General features: G+C 38.2%; 1 protein-coding gene across 23 annotated transcripts in view; it reads left to right on the top strand.

The window, feature by feature from the left end:
* Positions 1 to 15,098, top strand: part of mbnl1 (muscleblind-like splicing regulator 1) — an 82,605-nt gene extending 67,507 nt beyond the window's left edge. For 8 of the 23 annotated variants that reach the window (XM_086073701.1, XM_086073693.1, XM_086073710.1 and 5 more), the window contains 8 exons: positions 1,317 to 1,556; positions 3,208 to 3,261; positions 5,651 to 5,804; positions 7,483 to 7,518; positions 9,760 to 9,851; positions 10,116 to 10,160; positions 10,851 to 10,923; positions 12,789 to 15,098. In XM_086073701.1, the coding sequence (XP_085929827.1) occupies positions 1,317 to 1,556; positions 3,208 to 3,261; positions 5,651 to 5,804; positions 7,483 to 7,518; positions 9,760 to 9,851; positions 10,116 to 10,160; positions 10,851 to 10,907 (678 nt within the window). In that variant the 3' untranslated portion in view covers positions 10,908 to 10,923; positions 12,789 to 15,098. The remainder of the gene's footprint in view (positions 1 to 1,316; positions 1,557 to 3,207; positions 3,262 to 5,650; positions 5,805 to 7,482; positions 7,519 to 9,759; positions 9,852 to 10,115; positions 10,161 to 10,850; positions 10,924 to 12,788) is intronic. The other 15 variants (XM_086073797.1, XM_086073763.1, XM_086073806.1 and 12 more) reach the window with 12 other exon arrangements.
* The last annotated feature ends 7,028 nt before the right edge of the window (positions 15,099 to 22,126 follow it).

The following is a 22,126-nucleotide window of genomic DNA, read 5'->3' as shown; positions in this document are numbered from 1 at the left end:
CCAGTTAGGCACAACTTGGATTGTGCTGCCCCCCGCTGTCTCATATGTGAACTACAGAAATTGGCCACCAAACAAAAATGTCACAAAAAATGATCAGGCAGTCACCAATATGCTTACTTAGTATGCAATCTGGGCTGTTTAGTTGAAAACCAAGCTTTTAGTCTACACTTACAATATATGTCATTTTATAATATATTATTTATTTTAATATATAATTGCCGCTCCTTGTTTTTGTGTGTACTGTCTTGGTTGTGCGCTAATTACAACAATTACATTTCCCAAACTGGATAAATAAAGTGTTTGAATAACATCAGGTGGCACAGATTAACCATACCTACCGCCCTCTAGTGGTAGCGCATTGAATTGCTCTACCTGTCTTTTTATGTGGTTGGCATAGCTGCTGTATGAATAAATATATGTGTGGTAAATAAAGCATAATTCTCGGACCAAGTAAGTGAACTTGCTTCATTTCAGATTTACACTAATGTGCCGCAGCATAGAGATTGGGAATCACTGCTCAACGCTAATGTAACCGTACACATCTATATGGAGGGACATGATCACATGAAACCTTTTTTTCTGGTTAAAACACTGCAGGTCTCATCCATTTTTAACCTTATTGTTTTTTGAACCATGCACCATCCACAGAGACAGATAAAAGCCTTGATGACTCATACTTAATCTGCATAAACATAAAAAGCAGCGCGATTTGTGCTGTTTTTATGAGAGCAAAAAATGGTGGCTTGCATACCAAGAACCATTTGCATTTGAATCCCTGCTCTGTATTAAATATAAAGAAAAGAAAGAAAGACGAACTGGAATGTAATTCGCTAACTTAATTTCTTTTTTTTTATTTTAGTACTTTTTTTTTTTTTTGCCACTTCTACAACCTGGAAAAATGGAAGCATCTTTTTTCTGTCTACACGTTTTTGAAATATAACCACATAAAGTTTCTGGTGGCTGGAATATACACTGTATGGTTTTTTTTCGCACCCCAACAACGAGGCGCTCTAAAGTGGCCACAACCCAGCAGAAAGCCCGAGTCCACACACTGGCAGTCTGACTTAAAATAAAATAAATAAAATTCCCCCATCCCCCAAATTCCCTCTTTATCCCACCTTTCTCTGCATGCCATGTGCACTTGTGGCAAACAATGAGGCGTTCTAATGACACTTTACCAGTGTATTTCTTTACATTATTTTACTATGTTTTGTTGTGCAGTATACTCAATATTATTTATGTTTATGTTTTTTACAATCACAGAACGATTTTAAACTCCTAAGTGTAAATACTTACCGCTGTGTCTCCGGCTTTAGGTGTGTCGCGAGTACCAAAGGGGTAACTGCTCCCGGGGGGAGGACGACTGCCGCTTTGCCCACCCGGCGGACAGCACCATGATCGACACGAACGACAACACCGTCACCGTGTGCATGGACTACATCAAGGGGCGGTGCTCCCGCGAGAAGTGCAAGTACTTCCACCCGCCGGCGCACCTGCAGGCTAAAATTAAGGCCACCCAGCACCAGGTGAACCAGGCCTCAGCCGCCGCTGCCATGGTGAGCAATCATCCTGCCGTATGTGGCCACGTTGACGGATTAAATGTGCGTAAGGTCCAGTTTTCATTTAATGTTGGCTTGGGTCAAACAGTATGATGAGATCCTCGCCCACAAACGGAAAGAAAGAGCTTCCTGTTCCTACTTCTTGACATTATAAACGGGTTTTATTGTGATTCAAGTTCTGTCTTTTAGCAATTGGCACTAGCACAGGCACTTGTCTTCTGGTTATTGTGTTTTTATTATTATTTATGTGCTATTGTTGATGTAGCGCAGCTGAGCTGGAAGTGAATCATTGCAAAGTGACTTTGACTCGGATCTCCACAGTGAAAACTCCTCAGATGTACTACAGTGAACCCCCATTTATTGCGGGTAATATGTTCCAGAAAGAAAAAAAATTGTAGACCGACTCACAATAGCTAGCTCGTGATACAGAGAAATGTTTTAAAGCACATTTTTTCCACTTTTTATTTAAAAAAAAACGGTGTTTTTGATAAAACTGACCCATGTTATATTGCAAATTACTAAAGAATGGAAAACAACTAGAAACAAGCTTTTTTTCCTGAAGAAGAAAAAAGTCTTGCTTTTATTAGTTTTAGCACTTATATTGTCAGAAAATATAATATTCTGCAGGTCTTCTAAGATCAGTCAAAATTGTCTAAAACGACAATGGCTCTGATTTAAACTTATTAAACAAACAGACTTATTAAAAATGCACTTTTAAAGTATTCTTCCTATCGATTTGCACTCTGGCGCACACTTATCAAGATGAAACCAGTTAAGACCATCATGTCACACATTTTCACATGGACTAGACTGAACAGTATAAGGAGTAGAAAAAGGTCTAATCTGTCCAAAATGGTTTCCATTTTGGACAGATTAGACCTTTTTCCGCATATTAAGAGAAAAAGGCTCCACAGCTGTGTACTCGATCTTTCTGGCATCCAGTAAATAAGTTCAAATGAGAATATGCAGTCAGTCGTTACTGTTAATATCATATCGCGAGCATGAAAGATAAAAGGACCGGGCAGGGGTTCATTCAGAATCTTTTAATTGGTGCCGTGACCTGTAAAGAACTGTACAACTAACACATAAAACAAACCCTGATTAAATATTATATATTGAAATTTTCCTTTACAATTCCATGAAATTAATGGCAATTTTTCTGATTTGTAGCTCCTGATGTTAAAACGGCCACAAGAGGCCGCATGTCAGCCCAATCTTGGCCCCTCCCTAGTAAAAAATACATTGTCAAAATGTTCTATTCAGCCAGGATGTAAACGATGAACTGCGATATTGCGGGGGGGTTCACTGTATTCTGTTCATAAACGAGTGAACAATGTTTTCATTGCTACGTCCATCCATTTGTGTGTGACGTTAACTAATGTAGACTAGTAGCACTGTATGTAGTATCACGATGATCATGTAACCGTTGAGCAGTAGAGCTAGTATCCACATTGTGCATGCCTTAGTCCTGTAATCCCCTTGTAAAAAAATGCATTCCAATGATTTGTTTTTTTATTTGTTTTTTTTTCTCACCTATACCCAAACTGCACTGCTGCCCCCATGATGCACCTCTGCTTGCTGGTTTATGTTAATGCGCTTGAACCCCATTGGCCCATTGCCATCATGTGCTCGCTGCCTGCTAATTAAGACTCAGTCGGCTGTCAAATCACTGAAGCGACCCCTCGACGCAACCTTTGACCTGGTACTATGACCTTTCACCTTTTAGCTTGGCATGTGGCTTTGTTGTAGAGCAGTGTTTTAACTAATTCTATTTGGTTGTCTCTGTCTCAGTGCAAATGTCTTTTTTCCTTCTGTCTTTCATGTGTGCGATGAAATGACTGCGGCTCTTCCATTTAGGGAATGGGTGGGGGCGGGATTCCAAATGAGCAGCGGTGGGCGCGGCAGTTAATTTTACCGGTTCGCATTTTGTCAGCGGCCGCGCGTTCATCGTCGTCAATCGTCGTCATTTCAAGCCGAGACAAACTGTAATCGTCAGTCTGCCTGTCCGTTATCGTTATTGCTAAATGACAGTTCGTCGCCACTATTTTAGGAACGACACATTTGTATTTTTTTAAATATTTTTTTCTATTAGTTCTTACTACAACACAATTGTTCGCAGCACGAGCAGTGTATCTACTCCGGTAAAGAATCACGCCACGTACCGTGAAAACTAAAACAAAGATAGTAATAGTATTCATAGCATTAACAATCAATATTTACAATCATGTCTTTCACTCAAACCAAAATAATCAAAATAGTAGATAAATTCAAGATAATAAAAGTCCATCACAGTTAGTAATGCTTCTCTTCCTTCTCTCTCTCTCTCTCTCTCTCTCTCTCTCTCTCTCTCTCTCTCTCCATTCTCTCTTCTGTCTCTCTCACTCTCTCCATTCTCTCTCTCCTGTCCTTTTTGATTCATCACGATGAATCACTTAATTAATAAGGCTTTTTATTTATGTTTTTAATTGCCCGCCAAATATAAAGAGCACCTGTTATGTGTTAATTCTTTCGACATTTAATGTTATGAGGACTTCTTCAAAATTCATCCTCATCCTCCTCTTTTTCTAATCAGTTAATTCCTTGCATAATTTAAAATGCAAAAAAAATGACTTTTTATTTATGTTTTTAATTGCCCGCCAAATATAAAGAGCACCTGTTATGTGTTAATTCTTTCGACATTTAATGTTATGAGGACTTCTTCAAAATTCATCCTCATCCTCCTCTTTTTCTAATCAGTTAATTCCTTGCATAATTTAAAATGCAAAAAAAATGACCCCCGATAGTTTGACATGAACAAATATTCTGAATATCATACGCAAACATTTATTAAATGCTTTACTTTAATGCATGTAGTTATGTTTATTGCTCAAACACAACCTGTGCTACATTTTATTTTATTTATTTATTATTATTTTTTTGTGCTACATTTTAACGTAACCATCCATCATTTGCGGTCATAATTAATGGTGTGATTAGTCTGCGTTAATACATGATTAATGCCATAATTTTGTGTGATTAATTGCTTAGTTAACGCTTTAACTTTGACAGCCCTTATAAATACACACAAATAAAATATTAAACTCAAACAAAGGCTGCAGATTTGCGTGCGTCTGCATTTCACTTCATTTTAATTTCACTTGAAACAAAGCATAAAGTGGACACTGCTGGTGATCATAGCAATACGCGGTCGGTGTGTGTCTGTCAGTTGTCAGCGAAACTGGCACTCGTCAGTGACGGACTCAGAGGTCCGACGTCGTCTTTCATCAGCAAAACAGACGTCAGTGCTGAGGGAATGCCCGCCTCTGCCAATAAAGCAGCTCAAATTTGAATTTTCAAAGAGCCGCGATCAATTCAACACCTGTGGTGTCTTTAACAAAAACGCTAGTGAGGGTTAGGGAAGCCTTTATGATGGTAGCATGGCTTTATGTCTTACGTCCAAGTGTTCACTGTTGTGGAGCTATCAACTGTGTGCATGAATGTGTCGCTAGTGCACGTCAGGTGGGGCTAAGAGGTCTTACAGTCTTACAGGGGGGGGATCACAAACCATAACAGGTGATGGAAAAGAGATGGGTCACCCCATCAGACCTCAACGGGGCCTCATGTCCAAGATATTTTGCGCCTTGGCCTGAGTCCTTTTTTGACTTTGGGTCTGTGAGTGAACCATCACTGAACATGGCTTCTTCAGTTTTATCATGGAGCTAGCAGTGCAGCCTCCCTCTCTCTCTCTGTGCTTCCACCTCTTGTTAGCAGCTTGTATTGTTGTTCTTTAATTGTTAATGCTTGCTTATGTTGCATTTAGTTAGCCGCAAGTTAATATTCCCAGTGAAGATGATAATTCATGAATGCTTATTAGCCAGTAGCTCCAGTAGGCACCATGCTCCTGCTTGTGTAGTACATGTGTCCGAGTGCTGCTTGCTTGCTACTGATATGATCATATTGTTGATGTACACACAAGGTATGTTGTAATGCTACTCCTATGATGTGCTCTAACCTTTTTTGTTTTTGTTTTTGTTTTGTTTTCCAACTCATCTGTTCTCCCTTCACGCACTCTTATCTCCCTGTCACTGACCTGCGCTCATCTGGCTGGGCAGGGTATCGCCCCCAGTGTCATGGCTCCCCTGTCAAAGCGGGCAGCCCTGGAGAAAGCCAACGGGGCCTCTGCTGTGTTTAACACCAGCATGCTCCAGTACCAACAGGCCCTGGCCAGCATGCCCTTTCAGCAGCAGGCTGCTTTCCTCCCATCAGGTATGCAAACCGCAAGCTGGCCTTCTGATCAGCCGGACCGTGCCCGGACGGCCTAACCCGGCTCACGCTTGGCTGGAGTTGGACAGATGGCTGTTCATAACATTGTGGATCATCTATCCAATGCGTGTGAATTTTTATTTTTTTTTACTTTTGGATGGAGGGACGGTACAAAGATAGATAGCTCGTTGTTCGCTTTGCGTTGCCACTTAGAAGAAGTCACAAAATTCCTACTCCTTTCTCTACAAGCACATGTAAACTGGGTGCTTCCACCAAGCGGTACGGTTCACTTCAGTTCGTCACAGTATAGTTTTTGAATGAATTTTATTTTTCAAACACACACACATATATATATATATATATATATATATATATATATATATATTCACTAACAAAGAAGAGATTTTTGTCGAAATGTCCGTACCTAAGTAGCAGGGGCGCGAACCATGAACCAAGATATAGCGGGGGAACGCTGTAGTTTCCAAACAACTGGGATTATGTGTGCAAACAAATCACATGCTTCAAAAGCATGATAGCAGAAGTAAAAGTCATTGATTTTTTTTTCTTTCATTCCAAGTGATTGCAAAAGCTGAATTTAAAACGCAGTTTTTTATTTTATTTAATTTATTTATTTGTATTATTTTATTGATGTTAGATTCTTATTATTATATTTTTTAGATTTTTTTGTCCACCGTGAATAGCAGACGTCACATTGTAACACAATGGAAATTTGTAGCGTAGTATAAAATATTCAATATTTCTTTTTTACTTATTTTTTTTTCTCAGGCAAGATAAGATATTTTAGAGGATTATCATTATTATTAGTAGTAGTAGTATTATTATTAGTAATATTATTTTATTTTCAGATTTTTGCCCTCCGTGAATAGCAGTATATCCATTGTAACACTACGGAAAATTCTGTCGACCAATCAGTCGACAATAGCGCAATATAAAATATTGCATTTTTTAATTTTTTTTTTTTTTCTCAGGCAAGATTAGATATTTTAGATTCTTAAAATTAGATTTTTAGATTTTTTGTCCGCCGTGAATAGCAGACGTCACATTGTAACACAACGGAAAATTGTAGCGTAGTATAAAGTATTCAATACATATTTTTTTACTTATTATTTTTTTAGATGATTATTATTATTATTGTTAGTATTATTATTATTATTTCATTTTTAGATTTTTGTCCACCGTGAATAGCAGTAGACAGTAGCGCAATACAAAAAACACAATGTATCGAACTGAACCGAACCGTCCCGCTTGGTAGAAACGAAACACCCGGCCGGGTACGTTTTCACGAGCTTGTAAAAACGTATCATTTTCAGTTGCAACACGTGTGAACGAGCCATTGGTGTACTAGTTTGCTGATTGAGAGTAATCCCTCATATTTAATGACTGGGGCTTCTGGTGGAGCTGACATGCTGGAAGTGATGACATCTAATGGTAATCTAACAGGCTGCAGAGTGTGGCTTTCACACGCATTCGCCCTTCTTCACGCCTATGTTGATAATGTTAGGTATTTACTTGCACCATACTTGAAAACGTGATTGAGCAAGAGATATTAACCTTCCCCCACCTTATCTCTCCCCCTCACTCTAACGAACCTTGTGACGGGCTGTTTTGATTTCTCTTCCCCCTATCCAATCTACTTCCTGTTGCACTGCATGATGGGCAGGCTCAATATTGTGCATGGCCCCTGCAGCCGGCATTGGTAGGTTCCAGTTCTCCTTTTTCAGTTTTGTGTGACTTCCTGTCTGTGGCTCGCATGTGGCACCAAAATGTAACCAGTTGAGCTTGAGTTGTGTGAGTTAAATGTGGCAAACGAAAAGTAGTATTATTAGTAGTAATATTTCAATGTTTTATTTTCCTTGTCATTCCCATTTATTCATTTTATGTGATGTTTTATTTTGCTGTTTTCTCTGTGCTGCTTGACAACTTAACCCTCTCGTGCTTGTTCTCAACCGTACTTCTGGCTGGTCACACCTCAGAGTGCTTTAACTTGAAGACACGTCTAAAAGCATTAAACACCGAGGGAGATCCATTTGAACCGTCCCCCTTATCTTATCACCTCTGCCGCAATGACTCTATTTCTAAATATCGCTCGACTTAATTGTTCAGTTTTTACATGATTTGTACTTCTGTTGTAGTCCTCGCAAAGTGACTTGAAAAAAGGATGAGGCGGCCCACATATCGTCGCTGTTGGGTGGAAACCCCGGATGTCCAAATATGGTCAATCTCATATTTTTCAAAAATGGATAGTATTGGTTAGTCCCTATGTCCCTTGTTTATTTATTTATTCATTTTGTTTGTTTATTTATTTATTACGAATTATTATTAATCAATTTAACTCATTCACTGCCATTGGCGGCTATAGACTATAAAAAAAAATCATTTGAACTATTTATATTAGTTTAAAAAAAATCCCACTTTTGTTAACCTAGATTTTTTTGAGATTTGTGATTAATCGTGAGTTAACTAGTGAAGTCATGCGATTAATTACAATTAAACATTTTAATCGACTGATGCCCCTAATTTTTAATAATCTTTTCTTTTTTTTCTAATCGCATCACGCGATTATTTTTTTAATTGTAATTAATTGCATGACTTCAATAGTTAACTCACAATTAATCAAACATTTTATTTTTTATTTTTCTAGGTTTTCATACTCTTGTTAAAAAAAAAGTGGGAAAAAATGTTAAACTAATAGAAATGGTTAAAATGAATTTTTGACATCTATAGCCGTCAATGGCAGTGAATGAGTTAAAGTGTTGAGAATGGCTTGCTATCAAATCTATTAACTTACTTGGACATTTGAATTGTCTGAGAAGCATCATTTAAACTCCGCCCCGCCCTCGCTCTGTGGGAGCCTTGCAGCATTAAATTGCCTCAAGATTGAATGTCTATGTTATTTTTAGACGATAATGAGTACAAATGGATTAGCAACATTTTAATGGGCCTGTTTTGTTGAAAAATGATAGCTCTAGTTTTACTGCAGAAGGAAACCCATGAGCTTTGCTTGCAGATTAAGTTACAGCCACTCGTTACAGTCATGCTGTTTAGTCAACTCATATTTTATTTTTATTTTTTCATCATTCATGGCAGAATTTTTTTTTCTTGCATCATTCATGGCTATTTATATATATATATATATATATATATATATTTATTTATTTATTTTTTATTGAAGTTTATCAAAGCAAAATATCCAGACAGCTCTTTTTGGAAGTGTTGATGATTATTGTAAAAGGTATTAAGAGTCTGGGGAAGTTTTAAAATAATAAATAAATGTATGGTTGTTACTTCACAGATCTTTTTATTTGGATTTTTGGTTCTGGAACGTAACCCCATCGATAAATGAAGGACTACTGTGTAAAGTATAATACCAACTTGAACAATGCAGGCAATTTGGTTATTGAAGCGAGATGACATTTTTCTTTTTTTTTGGAAAATTAGTGCTTTTGGAGATACGAGGATTCTGCCCGACGAAAGCACTGAAATAATGGTGACCTCATATTAATTTACTCACAAATTTATTTGAGTACTCACCAATGCCGACTACGAATATCTCTAGTACTTTTGATATATAAAATGTTATTGACCAGAACAAATTCTGAACGAAAATGTTTCTTTCTGATGCAGATGATAATTCATCAAAGCGCCACATTATGGCGCAAACTACTGCCGAGTAGCACTTACTTTTATTTTTTTTTACTAATTTTTCAATAATTTAACTGAAATTGGATGGAATCACTCGTCCATTTTATTCCTCAAATTTCACTCACGCTTTGACGGCAGAGAAACCAAAGGGGCTGCGTTCAATCGAATCCCTCGAGAACTTCCTGTCTCGCCCTCTCCTGTCTTCCCCTTCTGTTGCGCGTGTGCGTGCGTACGTGTGTGGCTACACTGCTCCTCTGTGTATTTTTGCTTACATGATTCTCCCCTCCCAAAAAAGTTCCCATGATGCACGGTGGTACCCCAGTCACTATGTCTGCAGCCACCACATCTGCCACAAGCGTTCCCTTCGCAACTGCCTCCACCAATCAGGTTTGCACCTCAACCGCCTCTCTCTCTCTCTCTCTCTCTCTCTCTCTCTCTCTCTCTCTCTCTCTCGTTCACTCGCTCTCTCACTACACATGGACGATCAAGGGCGGGTTGCGAAATAGGCGGTACTCCCTCTTGTTGGCCTACACTCGAGTCCAACTTGTGTACATGAGGACAACTCGTCTTTCCTTCTTGACAAACAAATTGTATTGCATTTGAATGTGTGTCCTCGTTGTAACTCCCGTTTTTGTCCTTTCCTATTTTGAGGACTCTTCCTTATCAAAGTTGACTACCAACGAATACATGCAATTGGTATGTATGAGGTAGTTGTTTTGTTTTGTTTTGACCCCCCCTCCCCTCTCCCCTACATTCACCATTCGCACAGCTCGTGCAACAGCTACTATCTGTGCCCTTTGGTGCTTGGCTTTTTTTCCCTTCTTTTTTATTTTTCATTTTTCATTTTTACATTTTTCGCCGCAGCTTCCAGCACGTAAATCGCAGCTTTACCATGTTTCAGCCCAACAGTGTTAATATTGTTTACGGGCGCATTCCAGTCAGAGTCTGTATTAAGACGTGTTTGAGGATGAGCCACTTTTTTGTGCATTATGCTGTCGAGTTGTGCAGGTCAACAACATGGAGGGTTTAGATTTGCATGGGGGAGCCAACTCACTCACCCTTCACTGGCTTCATAATAATAATAATAATAATAATAACAATAATAATGCTCTCCCCTTCTTCATGCTGTCCAGATGCGCTGACTTTCACTCGAGTGCAGCCTAATAGCTTTTCTACTGTCATCTCTATCTTTGTTTGTTTGTTTGTTTGTTTGTTTGTTTGTTTGTTTGTTTGTTTGTTTGTTTGTTTTTCCAGCTGAGAACTTCTCTTAAAGTGACAGGATGGCGTTAATGTGTGTGTGTGTGTGTGGGAGGCTACGCAAATGTGTTTCGTGTTTGAGTTGCTCCCAGTTTGATCACGTGTGTCTGCTTTCTCACCCTTCCCCAGATTCCAATAATATCTGCAGATCATCTGAGTAGTCACAAGTACTTGACTCAAATGTAGTTCCTCTCAAAAAACAGTGAGTCTCCGTTGAAATCCATCACACTTACACTCTTCACGAAAAGTTTGGGGTGTTTGGCTTTCGGCTGAAGTTTCAGGATGAACCCAATATGCAACATCAACTTAATTTGACCTTTTCTAAAGTTTTGAATGTCCAGCTTCAGTATTTTGTGCACAACTTGCTGTGCTCCTAACAAGGAACTGAATGACAAAATTCACGACAGATGTTTGCGCCATGAAAATTTCCAAGGACGTCTCTCTGTGGTGATCATGGCTGGACTGGCCATCTGGCGGACAGGGCAGATGCCCGGTGGGCCGGCCTCTTTTGGGGCCAATGCAGTGCTTTTTAATAATTATGTTCCTACATTTTACCGCAAAAGACTGACCCACAATTTAGAGGGACCAATCCGTTAATCCATTTCGATTATACACTCTAAAAACAGTTGGGTCCCAAAAAATTTGGACCCGACACTCTAAAAACAAATGGGTCAAAAGTAGCTCAATTATGGATTAAAAATGGACCGATTCACTTAATGGGTCCAATTAACCCAACTTTCTGGGTTGTTTTATACAAAATGTATCTGACCAATATTTATGAGTTGTTTTATGCTGAAAGACCCATTTCTTGACTCAAAATTGGATCAAATCGACTCAAGTAGAGGATCAGTCCATTTTGAACCCATAGTTGGGTTATTTTTTTGACCCAACTGTTTTTAGAATGTAGATAGCAAACTGAAATATCTTCAATAAACATCAGTGGCAGAACTACATGTTAGGCAAGAGTCGGGCCGGGCTGACGTGCCTAAGGGCCGTTTTTTTTTTGTGCCAGTCCAGCCCTGGTGGTGATGTTACAAGGTGTGCCAAGTAGGTATGTAACGATACTGGCAATATCATGATATCATGATATTAAAACGGCCACGATATATCGTCGTTGTCATGTCACGATATTAAAAGCAGCATATCTGTTAAAAAAAAAAAAAGTCAGGTTTATTGGTCAAGTATGTAAAAACACAAGAAATGTGTCTTCATAGTCACAACTCATCTGAGAAACATAAAAATGACCAACAGAGGGAGACAGCACAGGAAGCCTCGCGGTTCGCTAATTAGCGCCCGGGTTTCCGGAATGGTAGCAAAGAAAAAACATAAGGAAATTAGGATGGGGAAAAAAAAGAAAAACTATCTACTGAACAATTTGTAACAAAATACAGTAAACACATGCATGATCTTAGGCGACATGCCAACTGCCTCAAATGACGGCGTCAGTCAACACGCAGAGTGGCTAAAAATATAGTTTGTTAACAGTCAGCCAACAATGAGCCACGGAGGAGGCGGGACTTCCCACTTCCGGGTTTTCACCCATCAACTGCTGATATGTAAAACCCGGAAGTCGGAATTCCGTGGCATCTACCCTATACACTCACATTCACTGACTCCAGCATCCCTTGCCAAGCCCCGCCTTTTAAAGGCACACGACAATCGCGCCGTTCATGGATCAAACACCTGTTTGTGAATTTTTGGTATTCAGCTGCTTGTTATAGAGCAGCAAGTTGTGCAAAAAGCAACGAAACGGACATTTGCATTCAAGAGCACAGAAAGTCAAAGTAAGTTCACCTGTAAATGTTATAAAGCATTTTAGTTTCATGCTGAAATTTAACCCCAAGCCCTAAACCCCTTTTCACACTGCACTCGCTCAACTGTGAAACGCGCAATGACAAAGTACAAACGGAGACTTTGCCGCTGTTTCAACCACCATGTTTTAAAAGAAATGCCTTGCTAAATGCAGTGTGAAAAGGGGTTTAAGGATTTTTTTTTTTTTTTTGGTGTGTGTGTGTGCCCCTTCCAAATAGTTTCTAATCCCGCATCTCTCGTTTCCCCCTCTTCCAGATCAAATGAATGTGTGCTGGCACCGTCCAAGCCAAAACAGTTCAGCCTTTATTTACATAAAACTTCAGAATGTCAAGAAACGGGACTGAGGAGGGTCTGCCATCTGTCAAAACATCCAGCGTGCGACCCGTGCCATCTTCCCATGTCAAAAGCTGAGAGCCAAGAGGCCGTCTTGGTGCCTCTCACCGCTGTACGTGTAAATCACAGCACTCGATTGGTTGTAATTCACTTCACCGGACGTAGAAAAGGTCAAAGAGCGACGTTGCGCGAGTCAAAGTACACCTCTGGTACGCCAGGCGACCAACATTTCTTTTATTCCTTTTGTTTTTCTTTGAATTAATCAGCCATATTTCATCGTTTACACAAAAAAAGACATGCACCTTGAATTTGAATCGAAATGAGAACGGCAGCCATTTTGAAAGCGGAGTCGAGCATGTGCAGTATTGCGTGCGTGTACAGATACTAGTCAAACTAGATGAAACTAAATGAGGGTGGCGGACATATGAATGTTGTGGGTAAACCAACATACCTGTGTACCTTGAAAGCACAGCCAGGCTTGCTCTTCTCACCTTGTCGTGTGCCATGGAGGCCATACAGCTCCAACCAGAGTGTTGTCTAAGCAGTGTTATTTGTTTACCGAGGGTAAAATTTAAACAAAACAACAAAAAATAAGTACATGTTGTATGGCTCTTAATATTGTTTAGATTTAAAAAAAAAATAAAAAAAAATGTTAATAGTTTTAGAAGTGGGGTTTGTGCTAATTTTGTGTTCTTTTGAAATGTTTTTAATTATGACTTTCAAATGGGAAAAAAAGTGTAATTCCTCTTGAGTGCTTTTTTTTTGTGTGTGTGTTTTTTTTTTGTCTTGTCGGGATTTAATTGTCGCTCAAGTCCATCGACTCTAAAGCCTGTTGATTAGGAGTGTGCAGCTTTCGCTGACTTGTTACCTGGTCCTCTTTAAAAGAGTGCTGACTGGAAAAGAAGCGTTCTTCAGCTGCGTACTGATGGTAATGTAAGACAAAAAAGGTCTGTTAGGTCATTGTAACCCAAAAAAAAAAAAAAAAAAGTACACTTGAATGATTGTTTGTCCAAGTCAAATGTCACCGAGTCAAACTTAATAAATGGCAGAGGTTTCCAACGCACACCTGTGAAAATTGCTAAAGATTAATATGGCGGCACTAATGAGAAAAAATGGCAACAAATTAAAAACAAATTATTTTTGTAATATTTTTAACTTCTGTCACTTCTGTCACATATCACAGGTATTTCCTCATATGCTTTTTTCTCATCACATTATGCCATTTTTAAAAGATAAAAAAATGGAATTCTTGGATTCATACGTTATTCCCGTAATTTAACAATTTTCTTCTCATAACATTTAGACTTTTGTCCTCACATTACGTCTGTTTGATCAATATTTTTTTTGTTCTTGAAAAAATACATATTTATATACATATATATATATATATATAATACAGATCAACTTATTCCTGTAACATTTACTTTTTGCTCGTGTTGCAAGTTTAATCTTGTAACTTTATTCCCATAACAACAAATACGTATGTCTTCATATTACAGTTATTCCCTAAATATATACTGTTATCATCTTTTTACCACTTTTTTGCAAAAAATAAAAATAATTGATGACATTAATCTCCTAACATGACTGTTTTATCGTAATGTTACCTTTATTTTTTTTGCAGTATAACTCTTTCCTCACAATATTACGACATTTGTCTTTAGTTGCTATGCTGGCACTTAAAGTCATAATTACAGTAAATTTTTGTGCGCTTCTAAGTCATAAATATAAAAAAATTAAATTGCGTGTTCCTTCTTCGTTACTACGCTTTACTTCGCCAACCCAAATCTTCTTCCCCAAAACATTTTTTGAAAGGCCATGAAAGATGCAATAAATAAATAATACGATGAGCTGACTAAGCAGTTTAATTAGCGGAAATGAATCTGCACTGCAATAAAACCAGGCTTACTCAAATGTACAATTTCTAACCTCTTTCCACTCGTCTTAAAAACATCCAGACCTTCAATCTTGAGGTGACGTAATGTGCACGGCTCCTGTACTGGTCGGGAAGAGGCGGGATTTTATAACACTTCTCAGACAGTTAAGCCTTCGGGATAGTTAATAGATTTGCCCTCAAGCTATTTTCAACATGACATATATTGATATTTTCTAAACATGACATTTTTGTTGCAAAATCCAGCCGTTTTTCTCCATCTCAGGGGGCGGCCATTTTGCCACTTGCTGTCGACTGAAGATGACATCACAATTGCTCAGGGCTCAGACTATGACCAATCACAGCTCACCAGTTTTCTGAAGCTGAGCTGTGATTGGTTGTTACCTGAGACCTCAGCATCTGTGATGTCATCTTCACTCGACAGCAAGTGGCAAAATGGCCGCCCCCTGAGATGGATAAAAACGGCTGGATTTTGCCGCTTAACTTATATATTCTCACTGTTGAAAATGGCTCTGGCAACAAAAGTGAGTACACCCGTCGGTGAAACTGTCCAAATTGAGCACAGCTCGTCATTTTTCCTCCTCAGCAGAGGTGGCACATCCAGGTCCAGAAAGTAACAACCCCGACACAGTTTGGCTTTAGCCCCAGGTGCTAGCTTGCTAGCTCCCTGGCTAGCTCCCATGGTGCTTGTTTACCTTTTAGGGAGCGAGCGAGCTAACATCAGGGGCTAAAGCCAAACTGTGGCAGGCTTTTTGCTTTCTGGACCTGGATTTGCCACCTCTGCTTCTCAGTGACTTGTTAGTGTTACAAGGTCGCAAGGTCGCAGGTGTGTTAAGTGAAATTCATCACAACACACGCAGTGTTGGCAATCACTGTTCTAGGCTAGCCAAAATCTCCACCAAAATGTCGTTGGGAACCTCTGCCTTGAGCAAAACCACAATGAGATTAAGACCTTTCTAGTTTTTTTTATTTTTAGTTTTTTTATCACAGAAACCAAAAGTCGTTCCAGCATTTCTGGCCGAGGACTCATTTTGTTTGTTTTGCTCGCACAGTTGTGTTGACCTGACTGTTGTGTTGCCGCCGAGGTGTGACTGCGCATTTTTAGCGATTGTATTGTACCTAACGAAGCCTTAGATGACCACGAATGGGTCACGGCCCAAACTTGTCAATCACCATGCAGGTAAAGAGCACCAATGATGTTTTCTAGTTATCTCACAACACCGCTTACGATACGTTTGTGCTTTCACCTTCTCTAAAGGTAACAATTTTTTTCTCTTCGAAATCCATTTAAGAGCTTTTATTATGTACTACTTAAGGATTTGAATCTATTTGAGATGCATAGTTGTAGATTTTTTTTTATTATTTTTTTTGCCTTACTATATTACTATATTACTTGACAGCATCGATATAGCCGTTGTAGATTTTGAGGTATGACAGTCATATATTTTTTTGGTGTGTCTTCAAACCATTTAAACAATAACGTTTTAAATATTCACGTCATTCATATAGCTGGATGTCTTTTTTTGTTGTTGTTTTTTCAGTTGGTGTTACATTGTATGTTTGTTTTGATACGTGAAAACATGTGGAATGAGTTTTGCTGCGATGGCGGCAACGACCCGTTCTCCTTGTCGACGTGTCAAGATCATATTTGAAAATGTATTGTATCAATCTATAGGTTGTCCATGTTTTAGGGTTAACATTGTTTTCTACTGTATCCATTTCAAAGAAAAATTATGTCGTTTGGTTGGAAATATTTCTTAAATTTGCCCTGAATGTCAGGCCAAAATGAGCAGTTGAGATTTTGGGGTGTTTGGATATTATTATTATTTTATTATTATTATTGTTTTGTTTTTTGGGGGGTGGGGGGGGGTGATTGGTGAGAATCGGAGAGAAGACTTTCCCCTGCTGGTGAAGTCAGAAATGCTGCAGATGATCAGTTCGAACCTAAGGGACGAAGGTTGTGACTTTTTGCACTTCTGTATATAGTCAAATAAACAGAGACAAATGTGTATCATATTGAGATTATTTTGAATAAAAAAGAAAAGATCTATAATTATAAGGAATTTTGTTAGATTAATTTAAATTCATAAATTAGAAGACCAGCTAAAATTGCTTGCAAAGATGGGCACGAGTTTCTTGGCCAATGCATTCGGAGAAAGCTATGCGCTTTTTTGTCTTCTTTTTATCGGTGGCTAGTTTTGCCTGGGAATGTTTTTTTGGGGGGAATAATAGTCTCCTTGTCCTGCTTTAATCCACCCCGTCAAATGATCACATTATTTCATTTGTTGGTCACATCGCCCGCGGTTCACATGATCCCCCCAAAAAAAGAAAAAAGAAAACCACAAAAAAAAAAGGAAGAATTGTCCTCCATTATGATTTGACTGCATGTAAAACCATGTCAACAAAAACATAACTATGTAAGGAAAGAGTTCACAATAATCCGCACAGTCGGGGAGAAATAACACTTTTTTTTCCGAAACAACTCATCTTACGCTTGTGTGATTCAATAGTTTCCGAGCAAATATGTTATTTAAAGAATAATGAAAATATGAGCACTCATCCGATCCGAGTACTTTTCCAGAGCCATATTATCTCTTCCCAGTCGACTCACGTGCAAGCAAGTTGTGTTGCTCCGCCCTCCACGTTGTGCGCTCAGCAGGCGAAGGCCGGCCAAGCCAAATGCACATTTGGCCAAAAGTCAAAGTCTTGAAAATGAATGTAAAGCGGCTGCTGTATTGTTGCTATAGAACCAAAGCACCAGATTCTCCAAAACCAGACGTTCAAGTCCGTCTCTTCCCTGCTGGGGGCACGCACGCACGCACGCGACACACACGCGCCAACGCTTTTTTGCCCGCTTTTTACTTGTAAGTGCAACTACCACTTATGTATTCGCTAACAGTTGCCACAAGATGATGTCTGATTTGTTTATGCACAATTGATTGTTGCCATAATTGACTCTTATCTGTATGGATGAAAAAAATAAAATAAACTATTTGATTTGCTCATGCAACCTGCGCGTGTCTTTCATGTTATTCTCTTCTTTTTTTTTTGTGTGTGTTCTTATTCCACTTGCCCTTATTCCTCGACCGATTCAAACCATTCATGTCACGTGGTGCGGAATTAGGACCCAAACGCAGACAAGACAGGTAAGTTTGGAGTCTATATACAAAAAATACAAAGTAACAACACACACATTGTGTACAAGTAACTGGAATCTGTTCTAAAAATAGATAACCAGTGATGGGACACTGACTTGCTAAGAAGATTAAATGTTTTAAACTTATCATACATGTTTCTTACTCATTTACCAAGTATTCTATATTTTGTTTAAAAATAAAATGAAAAAGATTTTTATATTTACTCAAATATTACAAAAAGGACAAAAAATAGCAGCATAAATAGTTTCATGGGGTTGGGGGTAAATGAATTTTTACACCACAACCATTTTCGAAATAGCAAGGAACTGTATTCCCCAAAAAAAAATCACGCCTTGTATGTTTTTTTCTCATTCCAAAAATTCAGTCAAAGATTTCCCACTATTTCACATTTTCACCCCAAAAATTTCCCTATGTGTTTCCAATGAGCTGCTCAACAATTTGTTCCCATTCAAAATCCAATTCATCAATTTTCATCATTCCCCAATTTTTACATAAAAAAATAAATCTAAATTTTTCATATTGAACACTAACAAAATTCCCCATTCATTTCCCCGGGTATGGGTTCGGGTTAGAGCTCACATCGTTCCAATTCAAAGTGTTCATCTCATTCAAATCACGTTGCCATTCAGTCTAATATATTTCACACATACAAAAACTTTACAGATTCCACACAATTTTCCTTTTTTTTTTTTACCCCAAAAAATCCCCATTCATTTCCAATGGCTTATTCAACAATTTGTTCCCTTTCTCGTTCAATTGACCCTGGGAACGATTTACAGTATTTCCTCATACCAAAAATTCCACATTTTTCACCAACAAAGTGTTCAGCTCATTCAAACCACGTTGCCATTCATTTCACACACACACAAAACTTTCCACATTCCACACAATTCTACATTTTTTACCCCAAAATTCCCCATTCATTTCCATTGACACATTCAAAATGTTCTTTCATTCCCACATACCCGAAAATTCCATATTTTCCACCCACATATTGCACACTTTTCACCTATATCCTTCCTCCTAAATCCATATGAAATATCCTTGCAATATCATTCTTAGTCTTTCAATATCGTCCCACGTTTCTCACCAGCATATTGCACATTCTCATCCAGATCATTCTATAGCTTTCAATATCATTCCAAATCATTCAATACCATTTCAACACCATTCCACATGATTCGGTATCATGCCACGCGTTTATATATCTTTTCTCATTCAACATGATTTCCGCATTCACGCGCATTCTCTCCAGAAATTGCTTCATCTGCTTTTAAATGTAGGGCAGCCTCCTGCTGTAACGCGCGCTTGCAATGTGAGCATGTATGGCACGCTGCCTTCGGGGTGACCTCGTGACATTAGTTCTGGAACAGCTCCACGGAGGCTCATGTGTGACAGATGTGGAAGGGTACGAGCCCACGGGACCGCCCGCGATGTTATCTGGGTCGCCGCCGAAAAAGGAGCCCTCTGATCAGCATTGATAATTGAAATGAAACGTGAAAAAAAAAAGCAATACAGTAATAGCTCACATGCTTAATTTTGTCTTCAACAATTGAAATGCACACTCGATCGGTTTCAGGTCAGATGATTGACTTACACATCGGGGGCGCAGCTACGTGGTGGCCCTTGTCACTCTCTGGCCACCCCCACTCAGGGGAATTATTGATATTTTTTTTAGCTGAGATTTTCCTGCCATTTTCACACTTCCTGCCGCAAGTTATTTTAGATTAACTGCATATTTAACTATTTTACCGCCAATGACGTATACATACTAAGATCCAAATGAATGTTGCCAAAAACGTTAGTTGACGTTTGCTAAAAAAAAAAAATAAATCTCAATGGGCAGTGGAACTTGTTGCGCAGCGCTACTTTTGTGAATGGGTAAACAAATCCCAAAACAGCAACTAACTATGGCCAGCAGATGGCAGCATTGTATCACTTTTCAATGGGTAGTATGGAATTATACTGAAACATGACAAATCTGATGAAATAGAACGTTTTCAAGGATGACGTGAATGATCAAAGCCTTTGTCACATTAAATCTAATTCACAGAGCGTCACTAAACAAAAAATATTAGTGTCAAGGACACTGTTGCGCAGAAAATGTATCTTTTCACAAAAAAAGCACGTTTCAAATTATCTATTTTCGAATGGTGATTACTAAAGAAGGTAGAAACATACTTTTTTTTCTAATGAAAGAATGGAATGGTACCCACCATGTTTATGTAGTCAAAGCACACAATATTGTATTTGCCTTGAAATATGAGTTAAAATGCTCGAAATCAGATAACACTGTTGGGGTTGTTTTTTGGATAACGTGTGGCAGTAAAAGAGTTAACTCATTCACTGCCATTGACGGCTATAGACGTCAAAAATTCATTTGAACTATTTCTATTAGTTTAACATTTTTTTCCACTTTTGTTAATTTCTTTTTTTAATCTTCTCTTTTTTTTTAAAAAAGAAAGAAGAAAACATTATTAAAAAATTAGGGGCGTCAGCCAACTACAATTTTTATTTGTAATTAATCGCATGACTTCACTAGTTATTTTTCATTATTTAAAAAAAGAAAAGATTATTAAAAATTAGGTGTGACAGGCGATTCAAATTTGTAATCGTAATTAATCGCATGACTGCACTAGTTAACTCACGATTCTGAAGAAATAACAAAAATTTAAATGACGATTCAGTTGTAATGAATTGCACATAAAAGTTCAATAAAAACGGTACCTTATTATATTCTTCCAATCCAAATGCAAATATACTGAACTTGAAAGCTGAAGACTGTACAACTGTCCTTGCACAGTGATTCTTTTGCATGCCACTAGAGGGAGTCCATCACTATTCACTGGATCGAAGCATGCAAAATGTCCAGTTTAATCCAAAGTCAGTATAAGACATACAAATTAGCTATCACAATTCTGACCCAAATGCCTTCCAGAACCAACCAAGAAGCTTTCATTTAGTGAATGCATAAAATGCATTTTTTTGCAGCACATTAGAGAAATTATATGGAATTAAAAAAACAACAACAGAATACCAATGAAGGCATTTTCTCACCTTCCTATAACACCATCCCCCACACAGTCACACCTTAAAATGGAGTCTTGGATAAATACAATAAATCCACTGTTTTTTCTCACAAAGTGTGAATTATCATTCTCTCTTACATGCTGTGCCTGTGTACATACTGAGACAATATGAATAAACTATCAAAACATGTTGACTAATATTCAGTGGTGGGAAGTTAAGAAGTAGAAGTGGCGGAAATTTGGACTTCAAAATTCTTGAAAAATAAACCCTGACTTTTCTGATTTTCTTCGATACATTCGTCAATGATAGGTAATAAACTATGAAAGGCTCGATTAGCTCATCTTACAGATCAATGGTACAATTTTTATCACAACCCTGAAAAAAAAAATCATTTTCTGCTCATATGCGTGAAGTCCAGTGTATCATCTGACTGACAGCTTTTTTTTCCTACCCTGCTGAAAAGGTTGCAGTATGAATAATAATTATTATTTTGAAATATTATGTTTATTAAAACTAATGTTCCCACGGGTACAAGAGACAGCAATGAAACAAATAATACAAATAAATAAATATTTTATTATTATTATTTTAAATTCAATGTGGTCAATTGGGGGCGGGGGGACAAGAGAAAATCGCATTTTAGGGGGTACTACAGACCTATTTGGTATTTTACAAACTATTTTCAAGCATTGTTTTCTTAGTTTTTATTTTAATTTATTTTAGGTTTCGTGTCAGGACAAGTAGCCTAAATTTACTCCGAAACTGCATGTTTTAGTATCTCGTATGTGGATTATTTAAAATTTGATGGGTGGGATGTATACTGTAGGGGTGGGGATCTTTGAATGTCCCACGATTCGATTCCGATTTTTGTGTGCGCGATTCGGTTCAGAATCGATTTTCGATTAAGAGCGATTTTTTTTTATTCAAAATGATTTGATTGACAATGATTTTTGCTTCAATTTATAGATGCGCAAGGAATTGTAATGATCTACTCAAGTCTGATTCGCTAATGCTAATTAGCGAGCTACTCTATTGTGACTTTTTCCTTCTACTCTCTAATGTGGCTACAACTTAACAGTGTATCAGGAACCACACTGCCCCTAAGTGGCCAAATCGGGTACAGCATGAACCGCGCTCCGAATAAAGGCACACACAAACAAAGGCAAGACAGTATAAAA

Source organism: Leptonotus elevatus, chromosome 1 (assembly GCF_054856555.1).
Source record: "Leptonotus elevatus isolate MCC_2025b chromosome 1, RoL_Lele_1.0, whole genome shotgun sequence".
Lineage (NCBI taxonomy): Eukaryota > Metazoa > Chordata > Actinopteri > Syngnathiformes > Syngnathidae > Leptonotus > Leptonotus elevatus.
Note: the sequence above shows the minus strand (reverse complement) of the source record. Positions and strands in the feature narration are given on the sequence as shown.